This window comes from Medicago sativa, chromosome 2 (genome assembly GCF_051527215.1).
Source record: "Medicago sativa cultivar Bolivia chromosome 2, Bolivia_mono, whole genome shotgun sequence".
Taxonomy (NCBI): domain Eukaryota; kingdom Viridiplantae; phylum Streptophyta; class Magnoliopsida; order Fabales; family Fabaceae; genus Medicago; species Medicago sativa.
In genome coordinates this window covers 66,894,038-66,919,183 of record NC_140750.1, presented here as the reverse complement: position 1 = coordinate 66,919,183, position 25,146 = coordinate 66,894,038, and the positions used below count along the sequence as shown (strand labels likewise).

Below are 25,146 nucleotides of genomic sequence, written 5' to 3'. Positions count from 1 at the left end.
TACCACTAATCTTTCTAAATTCACAAAATAACCCCACAACTTAATATTTATTTTATTTTTGAATCTTATTTTATTAAACAATAAAATATGCACAACGTCTCATAAATTTCTCTAAAATCATATAAATCACATAAATCTCATATAAATTACGCTAATCATATAAATATGATCTAAAACTCATTAAAATAATTAAATAATCGAAATGAGCGTTACACAGTCAGGCAGACCCACACTTTCCATTATAAGGAGGGAGAAGTAGTCATCATCCCTAATTAATGTTCACTTTCACTATCCCACAAAACTCTTATTTTACAAATAATCTAGCTAACATAAACATTTGAGTGTCTTTTAAAGAAATAATGGTAAGTAAATGAAGATGAAAGGAAAACGAAAGAAATAAATTATTGGACTATGGTCTTCATAATTAATCACTTCCCCTTGTCCCAAGACTCGTTATTGAGGGGTTGTGGACCGTCAATATATAATCAAGGGCACAACTCCCTCCAGAAGGGCAAAAACGGCCTTAGACGCATCCTCCTAAGGGCGTCGCCTCAAAAGGTTTCTAGAAACATCTAGAGCGCTCTAAAACCTGACTTAGGGCCCAAGTTGTTTGGGGCCTAAGTCATAGAAATACAAGCCCAAGATAGGCTATAAATACCCCTCTTGAAGTCATTCTCAAGGAATCACGAAAACAGACTAAACCCTGGTTTCTGACATTGTACTCACTACAAGTGCAATTATTATAACTTAGGCATGAGGGTTAAATAACTCGGCTGATTTATTAAATTAAGAGTTGAATTAGTTAATGAGTTGAGGTTTAACTTCTAAAGTTCTAATAAAGTAGAAAATATACCATAGTCAATAATACACTTCTAAAATTCTACAATAAGGCACGGTCCATTTTCATTATTATAACATGATCAAAGTACATCAACAACATGCAAGATCGTGCCTCTTTAGGGTACAAGTACAACATAATACATAATTGTAGCTAAGTCCAATTCTATAGCCTTGGCTACAAAAGGTACAAACATGACATACATTGCAAACGACAAATTATTTATGTTACACAATCCCATGGTGTGTCCAACCATGATGGAGAGTACACCTAAACAGCAACATTGGCACCATAGGCATTGTCCAAACCTAAATTAGGTACCCATAAAATAGCCTTATTTCCTAGGAAATGACAAACAGGTTTACTACCTGGATCAGCTTTCATAATCTGATGAAGCATATGTTGATTCATGCCTGAAGTATCAGCATGACAAACAGCTAGTGCTTGAGTTTTTGTTCCATCATTTGCCACCAATGGAACCATAAAAGCTGTTGTTCCATGAATTTCATGACAATAAAATACAACCTTTTGGAAATTCAACCTATGACACATCACTGCTTTCTCTCCAAGATTTTGGACTGACTCTATTTTGTATTGTTCATGCTTATCAATGAAGGAACTTGAAAGTGCTTGAATATTTTTTCCAAGTTTTGAAATTGCAAATCCAATTAATGGTCCTAAGGATTTTGCACAAAATTTTTCTTCTCCCTTCATTGGACCTTTCTTTACACACACCTCATCATAAGTATATCCCTCTCTTTCAACATCTTTAATGTCACGCAGATAAAAATAAACACCATAAGGTTGTGCAAAGGGACGCTTGCTGAATTGCACGTTCATTGATTTGCCTGGATAAAGCTCATGTTGATAGAAAAAGGCTTTTGGGTATTGTGTGTCATCAATTTCCATTGGGAGGTCATCAATTTCAACACCTGTGTCATAATAAATAGGTTTAAAATATTGCCATGATTCATTCTGACTCTTATATCATGCTAATTTCGGATTTATGTTAGCTAGAGCATCCACGATGGTAGTAAATTAAAAAAAAAATCTTAAATGATTTTACTTATACACGTTATTTATTTATAATTGGGTTAATAGTGCTTTTCACCCCTGTAATATAGATCATTTCTGCTTTTCACCCCTATAAAATTTTTGGTTTGATTTGCATCCTTGTAAAACTTTTTTTTCCGGAAAACACCCCTCCTCCATCCAACTCATCAAAAACGCCTATGTGGCGGTGACTTGGCTTTTTTTAAAAAAAAATTATTTATTTTTAATTGTCCACATCATATTTTATTTTTTAAAATATCTGTAAATTAATTTTCAAAAATAAAAAAATATCCAAAAAATCAGAAAAATATTCAGATTTTTTTCCAAAAAATTTTAGAATCAAATAAAAATATCAAATATTAAAAAATCAGAAAAAACAATACGATTTTTTTAAAAAATTTTGGTTTTTTTTTAAATTCATATATTAAAAAAATCAGAAAAAATATTTGGTTTTTTTCGAAATTAATTTATTTTGAAGATTCTGGAGTTTAATTTTCAAAATAAAAACATTAAAATTAGAAAAAAACAAAGTCGAAATTTAAAAAAAAAAATCAGATTTTTTTCCAAAAAAAATATTTTTAAAAATATTTCTACAAAAAAATTTCTGGAAAATATTTTATTTTTAAAAAATTCAGATTTTTTTTTCAAAAATTTTATAGAATCTTTTTTGAAATTAAAATTTTAGAAAAAAAAATCCATTTTTTACAAAATTTTCGAAATTAAAAGTTCATTTTTCAAACAAAAAATTTAAAATTTGAAAAATATTTTTCGTAATAAAAAAATTCTATAAAAGAAAAAATTCCTGAATTTTTTATTTTCAAAAATTAATTTTCAAATTGTTTTAGTTATTTTTTTCTAAATTAATATAAATGAATTTATATTATATTTTTTTTAAAAAAATAGGCACAGATGCCACCTGTACCTTTAAAAAAATAAAATTAATTATACAGTCAGCACGCCACATAAGCATATATGCACAGTCAGCATGCCACACAGTGTACTACGTCAGCAAATATGCACAGTCATATGGGAGAGGGGTGTTTTCCGGAAAATAAAAATTTTACGAGGACGGAATCCAAACTGAAAATTTTATAGGGGCGAAAACCGGAAATAGCCTATATTACAAGGGTGAAAAACACTATTAACCCTTTATAATTTAGGCTTAATTGCAGTTTTAGCCCCCTAACTTTCCCAAAGTTGCGATTTTGGCCCCCTAAGAAAAAACTACAAAACCGCCCCTTATGTTTTGCACCTGTGGCAGTTTTGGCCCCCCAGGCCAATTTTGACTCGGTCAACGCTGACGTGGCACCCTATGTGAGGTGCCCCACATGCGTTTTTTTTTTTTAGTCTTTCGGGGCCAAAACTGCTACAGTTGCAAAACTTAAGGGGCAATTTTGTAGTTTTTTTTTCTTAGGGGGCTAAAACTGCAATTAAGCCTATAATTTATTGATAAAAGTGCTTATTACGACTAATAACCTTAATGTTTGGAAAACAAAGAGTCCTTAAATAGATCGTTCATTTGAGATGGTGGGACCAACTTTTAGCTATTTTTTCTTATTTTAATCGTGGATCCTATATTGCTAAAAAGAAAGAGAGTTCTTATATAGTCGTCGATAACTAATATATACCCATTTTTCTTCCTCTAACGGGGCTCTTAACAGGTTTATGTCCTTGTTAAATGAATGATTCCCCACTCAAGATGCTCTAACAGTCACAAAAATAGTGTTTTTAACGCTTCTCTTACCAACAAAATTTGATTAACCATAAAAACATAATATCTCTATCAAGTAATTTTTTGTTGGCAAATATTAATAATTGATTTGTTAAGATGAAAGATGTTTGGATCCTCTTCAAATGTAATATTTTATAGTATGGTGTTCTAATTGTAGGATCCTTTTAATTTAGATAGAGGCCCTTAGAATTGTTTCACTCTATAAATAAAATGGTCTCTGAGGTTGCAGCACCATACTGCAATAAAGGATAAGAAGTAAAGTGAATTTGTTACCAATAGAATGAATGTTGGACCTGTTATGTACCATAAATATAATTTTCTTTCTTGCTATTTTATTAAATATGATCACTAATTCTGTTTAAAGTTAAAAATATATTTTGTCCCATAAAATTAACCTTTTTAGATCTTACATAAATTTTGTTCAATCTCAATACTAATTTATATAGGTACTAATTTTTTAGTCTCTGCAGGACAAAAACACATTTTCTATAACTACATTTTTAAAATAGAAAGTAAAATAAAATAACAACCTTGAGGTCCAGGCTTTAGAAGTTCTCGAAGAGAAGTGGGAATGGGAGTGTTGGGCCAAACAGCTTCCCAATATTCTTCTTCAGGCAGTGATGCATGGCTTTCTCCTGCAAGTGCAAGCTGCACATCACAACAAACATGTACAATATTCACTTTAAAATCTTAACAAACATTCACAACATAATAAATAAATAAATACTATATATATATATATATATAGATATATATATATATAGGGATTTGCTAGAACACACCCACTAGTTTTTATGTGGGAGTGTTTTAGCAAAGCTACACCTTAGGGTGTATTTAACCACTTTTTAGTTATTTACTTGCTAAAATACTCCTTCTAAAAAGTAAGTGGGTGTATCCTATCAAACCCCTATAGGATTTGCTAGAACACACCCACTTGTTTTTGTTAGAAGGTGTGTTATAGCAACATACACCTTAAGGTGTATTTATTAACCTTTTAGTTATAACTTGCTAAAACACTCCCACATAAAAACTAGTGGGTGTGTTCTAGCAAACCCCATATATATATATATATATATATATATATATATATATATATATATATATATATATATATATATATATATATATATATATATATATATATATATATATATATATATATATATTAAACATCCAACCCCCACAAATAATACTTTATTTGCCATATTTTAAGTTGTTGTTTAAGTTTATGGTACATCAGTTGGTGACTAAAGTCCAAGAATTCACAAGTGTTGAGAGGGTCATGGAGATGAAAGGTTTTAGAGCAGTCTAGAGACGTACAGAGAGAACTGAAATGAAAATGATAAGGTGATGAAATCCCATTCTTGCAATCAACAAGGAAAAGTAAGTAAGTAAGTGAGCAAGATGTGAGGTTTGAACTATAGGTTGAATGACTTATATAGGCCAGTGAGGACCGAGTAACCACTATTTTGGTCTTTTAGATTATATACGAGGCTTATTTTTATTTTTATTTTTATTTTTAAGGTTACTAGGCTTAATTTTTTATCATCTTTTAGAGTAACAAAGTTTATAATTTGTCCCATAAGTCCTAGCTCAACGGGCAAAAATGCCGAAATTGTTAAGTTGGACGTCATGACCGGGGTTCGAACCCCGGTACCTTCACTTTGTGTGAGTTTATGATAGTTTTGTCATCTCGTCTGTCTACCCAAAAATAAAAAGTTTATAATTTAAAAGCTTAAACGCACTTTTAACCCCCTAACTTTGCATTAGTTGCGATTTTAGTCCCCTATTAAAAAAACACATTCCATCCCCCTAAGTTTCCCCTTTTTGCAACTTTTAATTTTGATCATTCAAAATTAACAATTCAAGACAATATTGAAAAGGGTATTAATAAATGCATAAACTTTGTAATGGAAAAAAGTAATTAATATTGTATTGAATATTGAAAAGGGTTAATTTTTTTTGGACAATATTTTTTTGCAAATGGCTCACTTATTATGAAACGAAAGAAGTATGGAATAATGTTATTTTGGTATCTTAAGCCAAGAAGTTAACTATTTAATCTATAATATATTTTAGGAAAATGCTATGTTTTGCCCTTAGGGCAAAAGATAAGGATCTTAAAATAGAATTTAAAAATAAATATTGCACGGAAAATATAACTTTTGAAGTTTTTAAGGTTATGAATGCACAATTTCGAAAATTAAGTTTCTACATTTAGTTTCTTATCTTGTGTCCTTAAGGTACAAGTTAGTAAGACGATATATTTTATTATATATTTCGAAGGGTTGTTAAATTGGTAATAATGTTGTTGCTTAAGGTTGCACTTTGTTTTCTCTAAGGCTATACTTTGTGAGTCAGTTGGCCATTTCACACAGATTAAGAAAAGTGTAATTGAGTCAGTTTAACTGAGTCAGTTGATCATTTCACACAGATTAAGAAAAGTGTACAAATGAAAGAAAGAGAAAAATGGTTTTGAGTGCCTTTGTTAAGTATTGATGCATTCTTCTTTATTATAAATGTAAAGTACAATATATTTTATAAATGTAAAGTAAAATTTACTGAATTGGGAGTGGTGAAAGTGGTATTGATTTGAGTTATAATTGGAAAAAAGTAATTATTGTTGTATTGAAAAGTGAAATAGGTCAATATTCTTAAGACAATATTTTTTTACAATTGGTTCAGTTATTATGGGACGAAGGGAGTATACTTATACTCGAACGCTAATACATATATATAATAGGTGCTCTATTCTCTTTCTTATCGGTTGTTAATCTATCATTAGTCTAACCGATTGCAACAAGTAGAGTAATTGTATGTTTGGATTGACGTTGAAATTGACAAAATTGTGGTGCCACCGTGATTTTGTTAAAGCTTCAAAATGCAACTTTTCCCATAATTGCAGTGACTCACCGTGATTCTGACAATCCCACCGTTAATCCAAACATGCACTAAAAGTTATACAATCAATTTTGTGCTTATCTCATGTCATAAATTTTGTGTGACGGTTTGAAAAAACTTATAAGAACAACTTATAACATTTTTTTATAATCTTTTTCATCTTATTTTCTTAAATGTTCGAAGATAGTTTATGAGAAAAACTTATAACTTACACCTTCCGGTCACTATTATAAGCAAAATTTAACATTTTAGGTTCATTCAATATAGACCACATACATCATTTATTAAAAAAACCTAAAATGTTAAATTTGTCTATAATAGTAACTGGAAGGTGTATAGAAAAACACTTTAACTTTAATTTTTGATACCAAAACAACTTTCGTAAGCGTGTACATAAAATTCAATCATAATAAACGCTGGTGATATAAGATCATTTTTACTAGGAGATGTTTAACTTCATAAACACTGGTATTGCATGTGTAACCCTATTAGGGAGAAAAATAGAAAGGGGCTTAATGAGTAGAGGTGCTACTTTAAGCCTATTTTCTCTTCGAGAACCCAACATCCTTTTAATATTGAAATGTAGTGATATAAAATTATTGATAGATGATATAAAATTCTTTGTAAGTCTCAGTTAAGGGATCTTTGTAAGGTGTCGGATTGGAAAGATGAAATGTTTAAGAAGTACTACAATAAAAATTACAAAAAAAAGTGATGCAAACACGTAGAACACATTTAAATATCTAAAAATGAATTTCTCCATTGTAGATGCTTTAGTATTAGGCTGGCAATGAACCGAGCACACATGCAACATAATTTGAAACTCGATAATTAACTCGTTGAACTTTCTTCATAAAACAAATGAACTTAACTTGAGCTGAAAATTATTTTAACTATATATATATATATATATATATATATATATATATATATATATCATCTCGTTTGTTTCATAAGTTGGTCATCCCCATTGTGTATGTGTTTGTGTGCGTGCGCATTAATTTGGAAATGAAAGTTTCTTGAGGATGTTCTTCATTCTAATTGTGGAATTACATTATTTATTGAATGGATCTAAAAAGTTAACTTTATCTTATAATTGATATCGGGGTAGTATTATTCTTAGTGTATATGTTTTGGGTCATGCTAATTGGCGTTCTTGGACACTAGTTAAGAAAACAAAAAATAATAATTTACAATAAAAACATCATTTTTTTACACTTTTAAGACTTTTTATACGCAGGTTCATATGTGCGTGTGGGTTTCACTAACTAGTGTCCAGGTACACTTGTTTGCATTTTCCTATTGTTTTTTATTGTTTGTAACTTCATTTGTTTTTAGTTTTCTATACACTCCCCGATCGCTATTATAAGCTAAAATCCACTTTTTAAATTCATTCAATAAATGATGTATATGGTCTATTATATATACCATATGTCATTTATTGATTGAATATAAAAAATAGATTTTCGCTCATAATAATGATCAGATGGTGTATTTATCTGTATATTTATACACATATTAACTTTGTACTTGTCTATCATTTAAACAATATATGTTTCTAATATCTTTTATTTTAATTCATCTCTTTTTTTAAGAAAAATTAAAAGGTTAAAGATACTCTCTATTTTTTTTATTAAAAAAATGATTTTTTTTAAAATTTGATTCGAGTTGAGCAAATCTACGAGTCAAACCGATTTATTTGAAAACTTTAAATAAGTCAAACTCAAACTAAACCCAGATTCGTTTCAAACTTCAATCAAATTTTAAACTCGAATAATTTTTATCAAATCGATTTCAGACGAATTTAATTCGACTCGATATATTCTCTACTCTATCTTGAGGTTAAATTGTGTCTGATGAGGGGTAATAATTGCGGTGGTACATACTTGCAGTCCAAAATAGTGCTATTGAATGAAATAAATAATGGACTGTGCCACTGTGGTTCCTACTATTTATTGTCCAAAATAATGCTATTGATGAGTGATGTAGAGTACAATAATGACTGTGGATCACATAAATTTGTATACGTGTGTGGATGAGAATTTTGAAAACTAAATGAGAAAGGGACGACAAAACAAAATCTCTGGACACGCGGGAAACGTGCAGGCTGCAACTTATCAAGATTAACATGTCAAAGATTCACCCTGGACTAGATAACTTTGTACAAATTATTTCATTCAAGAAATGGTTAGATATGTTTTTTATTTATAGATATATTAACTTTTTCGTTTTAATTTTTTAAAATTTTTCCTTTAATTTTTAATTTCTATAAAAAAATTTAATAATTACTTTTGGTTCCTATTTTTAAGTTAATTTTTGTATATTTTTAATGAAACCGTGCATAAATGTGTTGAATATCGTAAAAATCTCTCTAAAAACATTAATTTTTTTTAACAAAACATAAATTAAGAGCTCGTTTGTTATAGCTTTTTTAAGAAAAAATCACTTTTTTCAAACAAATAATCACTTTTAAGAGTTTTGCATCTGTTTGTTACAGATTTTTAAAAAAATCAGAATCTAAAAAAAAATCTAAAAACAGCTTCAAATGAGAAGCTGTTAAGGGTCCGTTTGTTACGAATTAAAATAAAAGTGATTTTGACATAAAATAATTTAGAGATTATATTTTAGAGATTTTATGAAAAATCAGAATCTATTTTGTGTTTGTTTACCATAACAAAAATCACTTTTTTCAAAACAAATAATCTAGTTTGTTTGGATACAACTATATAAAAGGGATTTTTTGTTACAAAATTAGTTCAATATTTTAAATCATATTTTCTCTCTCCTCTAAAAAAAATCTATTTTTTGAGAAGCTGCTCTTAACAGCATCTCATTTGAAGCTGTTTTTAGATTTTTTTTAGATTCTGATTTTTTTAAAAATCTGTAACAAACAGATGCAAAACTCTTAAAAGTGATTATTTGTTTAAAAAAAGTGATTTTTTTCTTAAAAAAGCTATAACAAACGGGCTCTAAGAGCAGCTTCTCAAAAAATAGATTTTTTTTAGAGGAGAGAGAAAATATGATTTAAAATATTGAACTAATTTTGTAACAAAAAATCCCTTTTATATAGTTGTATCCAAACAAACTAGATTATTTGTTTTGAAAAAAGTGATTTTTGTTATGGTAAACAAACACAAAATAGATTCTGATTTTTCATAAAATCTCTAAAATATAATCTCTAAATTATTTTATGTCAAAATCACTTTTATTTTAATCCGTAACAAACGGACCCTAAATATGAATTTTTAGCCGCAAAAAATATAAAAATTCATACTAATTCATATGTTGTTAAAAACTTCTAATTTTTTCGGAAAAGATTCTTATAATTTTTTTTTAACAAACAAAAATGGAATATATATTAACAATAAGGTCACATGTCCAGCACAAGACGTGTCAAAAGAGTGCGACTAAAGTTCGCATACAAGCAAGTGTGCATGCCAACCAACTATGAAACCTTAAAACATAAACAACATTTGTTGTCTTCATCCACCAATACGAATGAATTTTAACTTTTTACAACAAGTTACAAATATTGGTTTCCTTCTAATATTATTAATTTTTCTATAAAAGAAAAACTCAAATATATGAATTCTACATATGAGTTTACTTTAGAAGGATCAAAAGTGAAGATGAGAAACTTTTGGGAACTAAAATTTGAAGAAATTTTTTCAAAAAACTAAAATGAAAAGTTGATATATTTATAGAGAGCAAAAACATATTTAACCCTTGTACAAATTGTGAATTGATTGATCTTGTCACTAAATATTAATCCCTCATTCACTTGTAAAGCATCTACAATGGAGACACTAAGTTTTGGTATTTAAATAGGTCTCAAGTACACATCACTCATTTATAATTTTTTAATAGTACTACCTAAGAAGCACTTAATCTCTCCAACCCAGCAATCTAACACAAATTTCTTAAATTAGACCCACTAATCAATTCTCAATAACTTTATATCATTACATTTCAATTTTTTAATATTAAAAAAGTGTGGGTCCTACTTAAGATTGAGGGTTTTAATTAAAGCGAGACTTTGAGTCTTATAAGACCCCAACAACTTTTCTACCCAGTGGAGGTACCTAATAGGTAACAAGCTTTCAAAGTTTACGAATCCTTCATTGAGAATGATTTTAAGCAATTTTTAAGAATCAGATTGAGTCTCTTCGATGAAGTATTTTTGAATAAACTACTTTCTTCGATATTTATTATAAAAATAAAAATAAACAACCAAATCAATGTAATCATTAAAAATCATAATTTTTATTGCTAAAAAAATCATAATGTTTAGAACATTTTTATAAATATATTCTTATAAAGAATTGTTAAATACTCCATCTGGTATCAAATATACGCAACTAATTTTTTTTTTGTACTTATTTAGATTTATTGAATAAATGATGCATGTGATCTCAATTATAAACAACATATATCATTTATTCAATGAACCCAAAAAGTGAAAAGTTGTTTATAATTGAGATCGGAACTCGGAGGGAGTATTAAATACAATCGTTAATATTAAAAAGATAAAACAAATGCAAATGACAATGCATTGTAATATGTAAATGTTAGGGTTCGAATGCTTGATTAAGAGATAGTGTAGAGTTCAGATTGAGTAACAAGACGGGGAACAAGAATCGCAAGAGACACAACGGTTTCATTGGTGGTTTCCGCTACATCTTAGAAATTGTGGTTGAGCCTAACATAACCTTACAAAACCGACTTATAAGGTGAGAATTGTCCCCAACATTTTGTTAGACCATCTCTTATCCGATGTAAAATAATAACAAATTAGAATAAGGAAACAAAACAACTATAAGGATTGTAAGGGAACACAAGAGTTTAGTATGCTAACATATCGATGGTCTAACTATTTAGAGATTGTTAGTACTGGACACCCTAAGTCTGAAATTGAATGAAGTATCATAGACGGATCTAAAAATACATTTTTAGTGTGGCAAAATAAGTAGCGACTAAAATAGTGATTGATTTTTAATATTTTATACTTTAACGATTGAAATACACTATTTCAGTCGCTAAACATATTACGACTGATTTTTAGTATTTGGCTTAATTTCACTTTTCCCTCTATCTTTTGCAAATAGTGCGATTTTACACCCCCTATTTTTTTTTTACCGATTTTGCACCCCATCTTTCTGCCCCCTTTCTGGTTAGATGGACCTTATTGTGTTTAATTGCATTTTTGGCCCCTATCTTTTTGCCAATTGTGCGATTTTGGACCCCTTTTTTTTTGAGTGATTTTGCACCCTATCTTTTAATGATGATTTTGAACAAAACACAATTGGCAAAAGATGAGGTGCAAAATCGCTCAAAAAAAAGTGGGGGTGCAAAATCGCACAATTAGCAAAAGATAGGGGGTAACATGCAATTAAGCCTTAGTATTTTTATACTTTAGCGACTGAATTGTCAGTCATTATTTCAGTTGCTAAACGTATTAGTGACCGATTTTCATACTTTAGCGATTGAAATTTTGGTCACTAAAGAAGAAATATATATATTTTTAAAAAAAAATGGTGTGGTTATAGGCACACCATGCTTTATGGTGGATCCACTCATGTGAAGTATGAAGTATAGACATTAGACTACTTAATCAACAAAAAAAAAAGACAAATATTAAGCGAGAAGTAAAAAAAGGTCATTTAACAACATCTACACTTAAGAAGTTGTGATATTTTCTTATACATAGGACCAAATTTTTTAAATTATGACTCTATTTTCAATTTAATTTTTAAAATATATAACTATACTAATTAAATCTTATAGTATCCTCTATCAACTATTAGGCTAAAAAAAAATTTTAAAGTATTTGAAATTTGACTATTAACGTTTCATAAATTTATCCTATGTCGATGAGACAATAATTTAGATGAGGTAACGACTGATGTTGGCAACTATGATTCACTTATCATTAAATTACTAACGTTAATGAAGGGTTGAGCGCTATGTATGGTTGTTTAGGTTTGAATGACCCTTTGATAGGTAGCACTAGTGTTCTTTAATCCACACGACATGAAAATCCACTGATAGATTCCAAGGGCACTTGATATCTGAAGGTCTATAATCAGAATGTCGTTATCCTACGGTCATCAGAAGTTCATGGGTTAACGTCTTTCGATGGGTCCTACGCCTAGAAGGTAACCCCATCGTCTTCGTCTGTTAGCATGACATCAAACATTATAGCCTCGATCCCATATGTTTCTAACCAATGCAACATATCATTTTAACTCGAGTGGTAAATTACTTATTAATACATTGTTGGACACTGGGTTCACAGTGGTGGCCAACCTATTAACATTGAAGTCTTATTCGCGTGGTTGTCCCCTTGTATGGAGTTAGCTGACTTGGATTTAGGCCGCCAAATATGTTAGATCACTTTCCTCCATTTCCCATTGGTGAATGATACATACAATCAGGTTAATCATCAAGTTGGATAGATACATGTGTAAAGAAAGCCACATGATACAGTAGGACAAATTGTCATGCTGCAAGTCTCGATTTATGGCAATATTACACATGCGAACAAAATGTCTTACAATGGAGGATGCGTCTGCAGCCTCGAAGAATGAATACAACATCTAAGTGGAGATTATTTGATTCAGCAGCCATGGTTAAATTATCCACCTATGTGTGCTAATCCTACAACGTACCGGTGACACCCTAATTCCAAAATAATATACTTAATATTTATGCAATTTAAGTCACTTCAACATGTTAAAATTATAGAATGTCAAAAAAAATTGAGACAAGGACATCAATTATTTAAAATATGTACATACAATTCATATTCAATTATTTGAAAAATTAATAATAAGAAAAATTGGCTATCTGATTGACATTTGGAAATTACAAAAGTTTCACAAGTTAGAGTACAAGTAAGCTTAAATAGAAATTTAATCCCAACTCGATGCCACCTATTAAAGTGAAGCATTTTCCCAAAATAATAGACAAACACAACACAAGTCTTCTTAGAAGTCATACACTTGACTCCAAAACTCATAACCTATAGAACTACGATTTCGCAACCACAGGTCCAAGCCAACAAACACAAACAATGAAAGGGTGACTTTTGAGAACATGTAATAGTATAAAATAAACAAGAAGAACACGCGAGAAATTAATTCAAAACCATATCACATCACAAACATAATATTCATAACCTGAAAGAATATATTATATCAGCCAACTTCACATTGGTCAAGAAAATCATTACAACATAAGAATCAAAATCTTCACAGACATAATGTTACAATTCAATCCAATATATATAGTCGCAAATAATTATCAAGGCAGTTAAGGACATATTCTTACAAGGTAATAATAAACATTCATAATGGAAAAGTCGCTATTCAATCAGTGATACAAATAGTCACACATGACTTTCAAGATAGTCAATAACATACTCTCATGAGATAATCTAAATCCTTATTAACTTTCACAAATCACAAGTATAGATGTATATGCAATACACTTCATCTCTTTACTATTAATACATGTGATACAAATATACTCACCAATTTTGTATTTCAGAGTTATGTTACTAAACAGTACACTCACCAATCTCACCAATACTCCTAACTCCAGTCTACATGATGCACGAGAAGCCACAATAGTAATAAATGCAATTAATCTTCATCAACATTTCATATTTCGAACTATATTTGTCTCACCAACAGCAACACACCATATAATAATAATGATAATAATAATAACTTTATAGTCCTCTACATAATGTCAACAATATACTCACCAATAGATAATAGAATAATCCTAAGATCACCAAAACACACTAGATAGTTGTAAACAGTCAAAATATTAATTCAACATTAACATCTAATATCTCCCCTCGTTGACAATCATATAATCTCACATCATACCATTAACACAAGTATATCACCACCTCACAATCAAATCATCATCAAACAATTCAATAAATCAAGTACTTGCAACAAATCATGAATACACCATAAATTTTTACCAGTAATATCAATTACCACATATATAATCAGCATAATTTAAATCAAACAACATCTTAATAAAGTTTCTAAATCCTCTTTTAACCTCACATTTCTAAATTTGCACATTAATTTAAGTATTCACTCAATGGCTACAACTGTCGCAGTGAGCCTTGATAGAAGATTGACAAGTGTACCAATAACTATCGAAGTAGTAAAAATATCGATCCCACAAGGACTGTTTTTAATTTCAATAATTCAACCGCGTTATAAAAATAGGATGTATAAAAGTTATTTTTGGTTTGCCACTAGGCAGTAGATTTGGTTTGATTTTATGAAATCAAATAACAGAAAATAAAGATTGGTTAAGAAAATATGGAGAGAGATGAGATCATGTCTGTCGAATCCTCTATGGTTCCCCTAATTGGTATACTGCACCTATTCCTACGAATGATTCTCTAGTTTCACGATAGTTAACAAATTAGCCCTAATCAATCCCTTGAGTTAGGACACTCTTCTTAAACTACAACCCCTAATTCCTTAGGTGGTCTAATAATCCTTGAAGGTTTAAGCACGTTTACCTAATATCACTAACAAACGATTATCCATTCCTAGACTAACCATGTTTATTAGAACAATTCAATTAGGTCTAAGTCGAAAGCTATGGTCAGTAGTCATTCGTTCTCACAAAATCATGTTTATATTTGATCAGGATATAAAAAACATTAAGAACAATTGAATTGAATAAAAACTAGATTGTCATTTATAAGTAATAGAGTTTCACAGCAACATAGATCAATTAGGGTTACATAGATTCATCTCTGACCTAATCTCTGAAAGATTTAGCTACTCATAATTGAATTTACAAATAGCATAATCAATGAAATAATTAAAACATACATGAACTGAGTAAAGGAAGAGGAAATCGCCCTTCAAGCAGTCTTCAGGTCTTAAAATCGCACTTTTGTTCTCCAAAATCGTAACCCTTGTTTCTCCATCAGACTTCTGTTTAAATAGGAAATATTTTCCTGATTGCACAATCGCGCCACGCCTGTAAACAATCGCGTCACGATGCCTTAAAATCCCTAAGTCATTCCAGATCCTTCTTCATAATCGTGACACGCTTCCAGCCATCGCGCCACGATGTAAGCCACTCAAAAACATGCCTCTCAGTTCTGAAAATCGCGTCATGCTGCCTGTAAACGCGCCGCGATTTAGCCATTCAAGCACTTGATGTTTTCTTGCTTTTTTAACACTCTGGACCCTTATAGTTGCTTCAGAACTCTATAAAAATGTCAAAATAAGTCCTAAAAATTACGTAATGATAGCTTGTCATCAAGCCTCGAATGAATTATGGGAAATATGGCTTCCCATTCATGACAATTATTTTACATTCATGTACTTGAACTCTTCTCCCTCACCCCATACCTTTTCCGATGTTTTCACCATGCTAATCCAAGTCTTCAAGCGGAAAATTTATGCCCTTTCGACTCCTCATACTCCAATTGGTTCAACTCGACAATTATGGTTGAAGGTAAAAAAATAAAATATGAGAATACACTCTAAAATGTTAATTTCAAAATTAGGACAGAGATACTTACCCAAAATTAGATAATTAACCTTCAGATAATATAGGTAATATTTTCACGAGTGTTTTGCCTATGATTTTATTAAAATCAGACTTTTAGTGAAGAAGAGCATACCAAAATAGCGAAACTCATAAAACAGAGAAAGTAGAGGTTTTTGAAGAGGTATTGGGAAGACAAATTTTTTGTAAAAGTGATTTTAATATACTAACACAACGAGGGAAACACCATACTAAATTTTGAGGATAATCGAAGAATGTTTTCTGGACAACTGATTAACATTAAAACTTGTTTCTCTCTTCACATGCGCCGCTGCTACTATTGTTTGTTGTTCTCCCATGTATAAGTTTTTCTCTCCCTTCTAGGTTACGTTTGCATTTTACTCCAAATACATTGCACATGAGCCAATCCATTATATCACTCATTGGTTCACATCTTCTACTAATTAGGTCCACTCAACTATATACATCCACTCATATATTCTCTTCACCCACTAATAATATAAACTAACTTTATTTTATTAACTCATAACTAATATTATTCCAAAAATACTCATAATAATCTACTATAATTTTTCTATAATGATTAAATAAATAAAATATACATTTTATATTACTTCTAAATCAAATAAATGAATCAAATAAATACGTATAAAATTATCACACCATAACAACTACACATACAAGGAAAAATAATCAAAATATTGCTAAGATGCCAAGATAATTTTTTATAAAATAAAGGGTTAATAGTGTTTTTCACCCATGTAATATAGACCATTTTCGGTTTTCGCCCCTATACAATTTTTGGCCATTATTACAGAGGTGAAAAGCACTATTAACCCTAAAATAAGTAATTAAATAAGATGATAGCTAGAAACAATTAAAATAAAATATGTCCACAATTCTTATTAATTCACACATGTAACAATACCACAATTGTTCGATCCCAACCTCACACCTGATATAATAAAGAGGCATTTTGAGATACAGTTGAAGCTCATGGATAGGCATGTGCATATGAAGACTTATCCTCAGTGGGTTGATAGATTGGTGACTCTGCCCAATGTTATTCAGACTCTTGAATTTACAACATGGTGCGGTGAGGAAAATCATCACAAAATCCACAAACTTATTTTTTCTCTTTATCGTTGTAAGGAAAATTGTTTATGTGGTATCCCTCTCAACCATGAAACTCAATACAAACTTAGGCATACACGGAAAGGTGTTTCCATAACAGATTCTACTGGCCTCATCCAAAAATTACAACAGTCGATATAATTAATTTGAAACAAAATGCGAATGAATTGGTTGTTGACTTCATCGAAAGGGAATGTGTATCAATGGCATGCACCAATATCTAAAATAGAATTTAGTTAGGCAAACCTTCCACGAAATGAACGTACTAGCTTCCCAAGGAGTACACATAGAGAAATTCATTTAAGAGAGAGAAAATAGGCATGATATATGAGTGAAAGGTGCACACCTAGTCTCCACAATATATATGGAGAATTTTAATGACGATGTGTCACCTGATCCTACGATAGATATAAGATAATGAAAGAGAAAAGCTATATGTCCTTCCTTAAGGTCAACCAAAGGGAATGACATAAGTTCATCAGAAGATAGAACATAATACACCTTTGACATCACAAAAGCTGACAAAATCTTTGATCATGTGCTTAAGGATAAACATACATATTCAACTATTAGGCGGTCTTAAGATTCTTCCATCAAAAGAAAAATGTATTACAAATGACATTACTTCTACAACCATGCAACTACTAACTGCATTGTCTTTCAAAACTCTATTCAAAATGATATTAAGAAGGCATGTTTAAACTAGCCGGTAAGGGGGATGAAGGAGATAGACATTAATACCTATCATTTCCCACCAAGTAAATGATCATGATATCATTATCTTAATCCATAAGGTTTAGCAAAGAAAATGATAAAGCAGGTTTGGAAGCCCAAATCTATATCAATAGAATCCATACAAGGAGATAGCTAGGCGAATAAAATTTCACTATTTGATATGCTAACCGCCACCAAGATCTCAATCTTCAATGTCTTTAAGGACGGTAAACCTCATAAAATAGAGTGAATCATTCAGGACATGATGCAATATTATATTACCATGAAAAATTCCGAAACGTCAAGGTTCTTATTCATTTCTCCTCTTATGACATCATCAGAAACTCTATCTATTTGCATAAGATCATAACATTCAAGAAAAAATAGATAGACGCGAGTTCAGATCATCTATTTGCAAACCGAAAAACTGACCATCATCTTGTATCATAGACAACAAATCATGGTCTATTTCCACATTATTAGCTTATACTATAGGACGCACACAAGTTGGGAGAAGCATATTATTTCAAAACATGATTTTCAACGATGTTCACAACTTTTGATTATTTTCTTCTTTGTTGATGGATAAATTCTTCTCTGTTGAACAATTTTCCCGAGACTTCGAGTTCTCACTACTAGAAAAAAGCGATTTAGAGACGGATTTTAGGGAGGGAACACAATCCCTCACTAATAGTGACGGATTTAGGGACGGATTTTTGTATTTTTCATAAAAGTTGAGTTGCCAAACATTAGTAACGGAATTGTCTAAATATCCCTCACAAAAATTCCGTCACAAAAATTCCGTCAATAAATCCCTCACTAAATTCATTAGTTGAATGTTTGTTACGAAATTTGTCATGGACTTTATCCCTCTCTAATGTATCCCTCACTAAAACCCTCACTAATATCAATTACATATCTTTATCTCAGGTATCCCTCACTAAAAGTCTCACTAAATTCATTAGCCAAAACTAAATTATTTCCCCCTCATTTCTTTTCACGTTTTGGTTTCCCTCCTCTCATACTGAAATATTCCCCCTCTTTTTTTGGCTCACAAACCCCAAAATAATTATCCCACAAATTTTATACCCACAAACTCAAGATGAACTCAATACTCACAAACCCAAACACTCATCTTCAAAACTTCTCAGTCCCAAAAACTCAAGATGAATCCAAACCCTAAAATAAAATTAACCCAAAATTTTCCCCAAACGTTCATTCACTCTTCTCTCAGATGAACAAATTTTTCCAATCTACTCTCTCAAAACTGAATCACTCTCTTAGAACAAATATCAAGCTCTTTCCAAATATCATATAACTGAATCGACTCAGAGAACAAATTTTCCCAATTGCAAGCTCTTTCCATTCTCAGTTCTGAATCGCAAGCTCTCTCCTTCTCAGTCCAAAATATCATCGGTCAGTTTCAGCGATTTCTTCTCTTTGCTAGGGTTTCAATTTGAAATTTCTCCCCATTCTCATCACTTCTAATTTTGAAGCTAATTTTTCTAATATATATGTTCGATTTGTAGATTCTTCAAAATTTGAAGCTGAATTTGTAGATCTTCACTAAATCTGACTCCCAAAATCATCACGGTAACCTCTCTCTCAATCTTAGAATTTATTTATTTATTTATTATTTTACTATTTTTTTAATATTTTTTTTTTTATAGTTTTTCTCTTCAGTGAAGTTAATGTTTGTGATAATTATTTTTCTGATGTTGTTTTAATTTATATATTCACTGTTATCTTTATCATGGCCATATTTGAAGTAAAGCTTGTTGAAATGAAGGGAAAGGGACCTTACATTTGGATTTTGGGTTCAAATTTTTCTGTTATGTGATATGTTGTTGAAAACATTTAGAGTTATAGGGTTTGTAAATTTTAGATTATGTTATATAAATTCAGAACATTTGAGGTCAATAGGATATTCTTACAACCTTTCTTGGATGATGTTGTATGATTTTTTTACTTGTGATATTTGTTTTTATTGTTTTACATGGCTAACATTTGGAGTTATGTACTTTGCTTTTACTGTCTAAGTCATATGAAGACGATGCTCTTGAAATCTATCCTCACATCACATATTAGCATGACTGTCTTTTAGGTGCTGCTAACCGTTTTGTAGTGTTGATAGAAGTCTTGTGCTTTGTTTTTGCAGGTACTGGCTTTGTGTGCTGCTACTTCGGTTGGGGATTTTGTGCTTTTGTTTCCTCACAGTTTCTGTTAGTGTTTTCTGTCAGTTGCGTGGCCTTTTTTATTCAGGTTCTGTTTTTCTGTGGGTGTTGCGGTGCCGCCTATATACGGCACCTTGTATCGCAGTTTTGGTCTCCTTCGTTTGTCTTGTGCAGGGAGCCTTAATAATATTTCTGTTTAAAAAAAAAAAAAAGATGAATGATAACAAAGTTCTTAAAAAATGGACAATAGAAAAGGAGTATGTATGACTATGTGATATTTTCTGTGATATTTTGTGCAGGGAGCCTTAAAGAGTGATTAATCTTATGTGATATTTTCTATCAATTCAACAGTAAAAATGATATCTGATCTCCTCTGCCCTCTCGTAATTAAAAACCAACGTCGATGGTTTTTCTGTTCATTTCATTTGTTATTGGTATTAATATATCTAATTGTAACATAGGGAGAGTTAGTTTTCTAGGTGTTTTTGTGGGGGTAAGGGTGGGGCTGCTGCCTTCAGCCTGTGCGCATTGGCTAGGCCTGTTTTTTTCGCCTTCTGTTATTGGTATTTTGCTTCTTCTGTTAGCAGCAGTTGACAGTAGTTGTAGGAGTTGCTGTTTGCGTTTTTTTCCCTGCAGTGTTTTCATGTTCAGGGCCTGTGTTATGGTTCAGTTTCGCATGATCTTTCTCTGCTTGAGAGGATTTTTGGCTGTTAATATGATTGCTGTTCAAAATAAAATATCTAATTGTAACATTATCTGTTTTAGAAAGCTATCAAAATGGTTAATTTTGACCCCTTTTCCGTATGTCTTCCACTTTGATGCTATGAGGTACTAGACTAATGCATTAATTTTGTGATGAAGGCTATTGGAGGTGGAGCATACAAGTATACCAACCTTTTCAAAGAAATACTTGGTGTTAGTCTTGACAACGAAGATTAAAGGAATTTTCTTGTGGCAGGAGCAAATTTCTTTCTTAAGGTAAAGAGCATTAGTCATATTATTGTGTTTTTCTCTCTGACTTTGCTTCTTTTTTAGTCATATCATATTATTTTTACTTTTTCCCTTGTTTTAAAGGTAAAGAGCATTAGTTTGGCTAAACTTGACTACCTTATGTTTACAATTTGGTTCAAGCAATATGCTTAAAATTTTAATATGTAGGATATTTTCTATAGCTATAGCTGAATATTGCTGATTACTTTATTTTCCTTCTTCACCTTTCATGTTTGGTGCTACTAGCCAAGATCTAATTGAAAACTACCTTGGTCCTTTACTATTATCATAAAACAAGCTGTCATTTCGTTTGAAAGTTGTGATCAAAGTTTGAAATTTAGATTTATTTATTATTTCTATTGTAAATGATGCATCAAGTAAATGTTGATTTCTGGATCAAAATACTCATATCGTCATGATAAGAAGCTTTTCTTACAAATAACAATTGAACTTTCTGACATCCGCGTTGTATGTTTTTTAGATGTGTCCAGATTTTGATGTGTTAATCAAATATGTTTTTTTTATATGTATATATAGATGGCAGGAAATGATACTCTGGCGAGTGGAGGAAGAGGTACTGGTAGAGGTATCAGTAGAGGTAGGGGAGTTAGGGGTACCACACTTTCATCTGGGAGAGGTATGGCTGCCACTACTCCATCACACTCTATTGTTGGGCAAGCAACAAATCCTTCCACATCTCATACAACAACAAATACACAAGTTCCCCACTCTACTCCTAGCCCTCCCATTTCTCAATCAACAAGCTTGCCACAAATCCCATCATCTAATGCATCTGCTGCTGATCCACATGTATCATCAAATGATGTGGATTTATCTCCAAACAGTGGGAGTGAGGACCCTCTTGATGATCGTATTTGGATTCGTCCAGGACCAGAGAGCACGTATGCTTTTATTACTTTTTGTCCTTTAACTTTAAATATATCATACTCGTATCTTACAATTTCTTCAATATTGTTTTAATAGGTTTGACCCTCCTATTGCGCCTACACGTGCGATAACAAAAATTATGAAGCAAAAGTTTGATGGATGTTGGACAACGTATGGAGAACTAAAGGCTGAAGAAAAAAAAACGGGAAACATAGTGTGATTGCAATGTGGTTTAGAGAGTTTAATGTATGAAAGTATTCATGAATATTTACGTATCTTACTAGTTATATTTATTTTTTTCATGTAGATTATTCTCAATATATTGCTTTATTCTATTATTAACCTATATTTTTTATATTGTAGAGGAAGTTTAAGTGGCTACCTGAACTTAATGGAGAGATTAAGAAGTCATTTGACCATAAAGCCTCTCAGTTATACTCAAGTGCAATGTATAGGGTCAGAACAGGGGAAGATGATGGTGATTGGATTCCAGTTGAAATGCGTAAGAAATTGGATGAAAAATGGAGTGAGGATGAATGGAAAAGCAAGGCACAAACTAACAGCAAAAACAGAAAATCTTCTGATGCTCCACTCCACACTGGAGGGTCGATTCCAACATTTGAGATTTCTAAGAGAATAGTAAGTAATTGAATTTGAGTTTAATTGTATTTGTTAGGTTAAGCATTTTAATTTCAATTAAAATTGATTGATCCGTTTTGTTTTTAGAAAACATCTCCAGAAGTGACTCCAACATCTTGGGAAATATTTGAATACACACACAAATTGAAAGGTGATCCAAGCAAGTGGGTTTCCTCAAAATCAAAGGATATTGCTGTAAGTTATTACTTCATGACCTTATTGAACGATGAATATTTAGTCTATTTTGTTGGGATATTGCTGAAATAATTGTTCACTGATGCTAGTTGTTGGGAACTAGTTATACACTGATGCTATTTTTATGGAGGTTCTGCACTGATGCTAATTGTTAAGCAGATATGTAGCAGTCTGTAAGTGTATGTTTTAGAAGCAGATTGAGAAAAATAATTAATTGTCTTGACAAAAAGATATATCATAATGTTAGTTTGTTTGATGCTTCTGCGAAACTGATATAGGCAAGCAGTGAACACAGTATAAGTTTTTAGGATAGCATACCGGGTAAAAATCAGTAGTTTGGGCCGCTGTTAGCTGCTGTTTTCTTGCTGGTTTAGCGGTCTGTGCTGGCTATTTGTGAGGCCTTCAGCTGAGTCCCTCCCCTTTTTTCCCTGCTGCCTTCGGTTCTGCCTCTTAGGGAGTTTTTGCTGAGCTAGTTTCTGTGCTGAACTGGCAGCTTCTGTTGTTACAGCACTTTGTTGTTTAGCTGGTGTGGTTCTTGGTGGCCGGTTCGGGTGTGAGGCAGGAGTATGCTGGCAGTTTATGGCTTGTATACGTCGGCCTCACAACATGTTTCTGTGGTTTTTCTTGGGGTTTTATTCTTTGTTTTGATGTCCCGTTTAATCGCGGCATCTTATTGTATTTTTCTCTTTTACCGCGAGTCTTTTAGTGCTTCTTGCACGGACTTGTCGAGAATAATATTTGCCATTTCAAAAAAAAGATAAGGTTTTAGGCCAACATTTCATATAGTTATCAGGTGACAAAGTTGACAAAGTACTCTGTTTAAGACCAGGGGAGAATAGTTATCAAAATATTTCATATACTTACTTGGAATTATTCATGTATTCAATATTTTTTTTAAAAAAAAGTTGATTATGTTGACTGAATGAAGTATGAAATTATTACTTGTTAGTAAAATATTATTAATTTGCAGGATGAGTTTGAAAAAAGAATTATTGAGAGGGATTCACATGAGGAGGCACTAGGGGATGATGTTTCTAGACATGAAAGTGACAACATTATCTTCTTAGATGTTGTTGGAGGAGTAAATAAGAAGGGTCGTATATATGGTTTGGGCCCGATAGCAGGGAAATATAAGCCGTCTAGATCTTCCAGATCTGACGGCATCTTACAATCTGAATTTGAACAAATGAGGGCTGAAAACGCATCACTTAAAGAGAAATTGAAGGCTCATGAGGAGTTGATTCGTGCATCGCAGGAAGATTCACGTTTTCTTAGGGAGCAAATGACTAAATTGATGGAAATGGTTTCTCAAGGTCATCCACCTCCACCTCCACCTCCATCTACTTGATATATAGATATATAATATGTATAATATATGGTTATTTTGATAGCTTGGTTGCAAAATTAGCTAATGTGCTACTTCTAGTACCATTAAAAATGTTTTAAGCATTTATTATGAACCTTATTTTGAGAGTTTCCTTATGACTCTTTATGTATTTTGAGAGTTGAACAATGGTTGTAAACTTATTGACATTTTCCTTGTAAACTTATCAAGTGTTTTTTATTGCTTATTTATAATTTCCAACATGTTCTATATGGTTTAATATAGTAAATGCAGTTAAAATATTAATATAATTAATTAATGAAATCTGGTAGGAAATTGAACATAAATTTCTGTTTCAATTAGTGAGGGAATTCAGTTTCATCACAATTAGTGATGAAATATGCCTTCACAATCTGAGAGGGAAAACCAATCCGTCATTAATTAGTGACGGAAATAATGCTAAATAATGATGGAATAGTCCCTCACTATTAGAGAGGGAACAAGAATCCCTCACTAATTACTGACGGATTTGTCCAAATTTCAATTCATTTATGGTTCATATTTAGTGACGGATTTATATAATTAGTGAGGGATTGTATCCGTATCAATTAGGGACGGAAACCAAAATCCCTCACTAATATTTAGCAAGGCCAATATTCTTAAGGGATTACCGGTCGTCACTAAATCCGTCACTAAATTAGTTTGCGAGGGAATTCTGGTAGTTTAGTGAGGGATTTCTACCCTCTCTAAAATTGATTTTTCTAGTAGTGTCTTCTCATCCAAAAGAGGAGAACAATCAAAACTGAAAATAAAAAGAAAAATTTAGTCTAGACATTTTAGAAAAATACCTCAATATTTAACAAATTCCCGACAACGGCGCCAAAAACTAGATAAACTCTCAAATACGTAATTTTATTGTGTAATAAAATGATCGATCTCATAATAACTTGTGATTATTAGAAATACCTTCTTAAGACGTTTAGCAAGAATGTATTTTTTTTTT

The 25,146-nt window shown here is 31.3% G+C and overlaps 2 protein-coding genes and 2 long non-coding RNA genes across 4 annotated transcripts; 2 read left to right on the top strand and 2 right to left on the bottom strand.

Moving 5' to 3' along the window:
- Nucleotides 1-878: 878 nt before the first annotated feature.
- On the bottom strand, nt 879-5,031 carry LOC146949906 (unknown seed protein USP-like). Its single transcript, XM_085745911.1, has 3 exons — nt 4,944-5,031; nt 4,154-4,271; nt 879-1,770 (listed from the first exon to the last, which is right to left on the bottom strand). Exons 1-3 carry the CDS (start codon nt 4,983-4,985, stop codon nt 1,109-1,111), a joined length of 822 nt encoding a protein of 273 aa, XP_085602037.1. The 5' UTR covers nt 4,986-5,031; the 3' UTR covers nt 879-1,108.
- A 10,206-nt stretch (nt 5,032-15,237) lies between these two features.
- LOC146949905 (uncharacterized) lies at nt 15,238-16,436 on the bottom strand. The gene is made up of 2 exons (XR_015025450.1): nt 15,926-16,436; nt 15,238-15,781 (listed from the first exon to the last, which is right to left on the bottom strand). It is a non-coding gene; the product is annotated as an uncharacterized LOC146949905 (long non-coding RNA).
- A 2,406-nt stretch (nt 16,437-18,842) lies between these two features.
- LOC146949904 (uncharacterized) lies at nt 18,843-20,703 on the top strand. The gene is made up of 3 exons (XR_015027399.1): nt 18,843-19,349; nt 19,463-19,526; nt 20,092-20,703. It is a non-coding gene; the product is annotated as an uncharacterized LOC146949904 (long non-coding RNA).
- Nucleotides 20,704-21,868: 1,165 nt separating this feature from the next.
- LOC146949903 (uncharacterized) lies at nt 21,869-24,353 on the top strand. Its single transcript, XM_085745906.1, has 5 exons — nt 21,869-21,999; nt 22,082-22,231; nt 22,349-22,624; nt 22,712-22,819; nt 23,790-24,353. Exons 2-5 carry the CDS (start codon nt 22,211-22,213, stop codon nt 24,165-24,167), a joined length of 783 nt encoding a protein of 260 aa, XP_085602032.1. The 5' UTR covers nt 21,869-21,999; nt 22,082-22,210; the 3' UTR covers nt 24,168-24,353.
- Nucleotides 24,354-25,146: the final 793 nt, after the last annotated feature.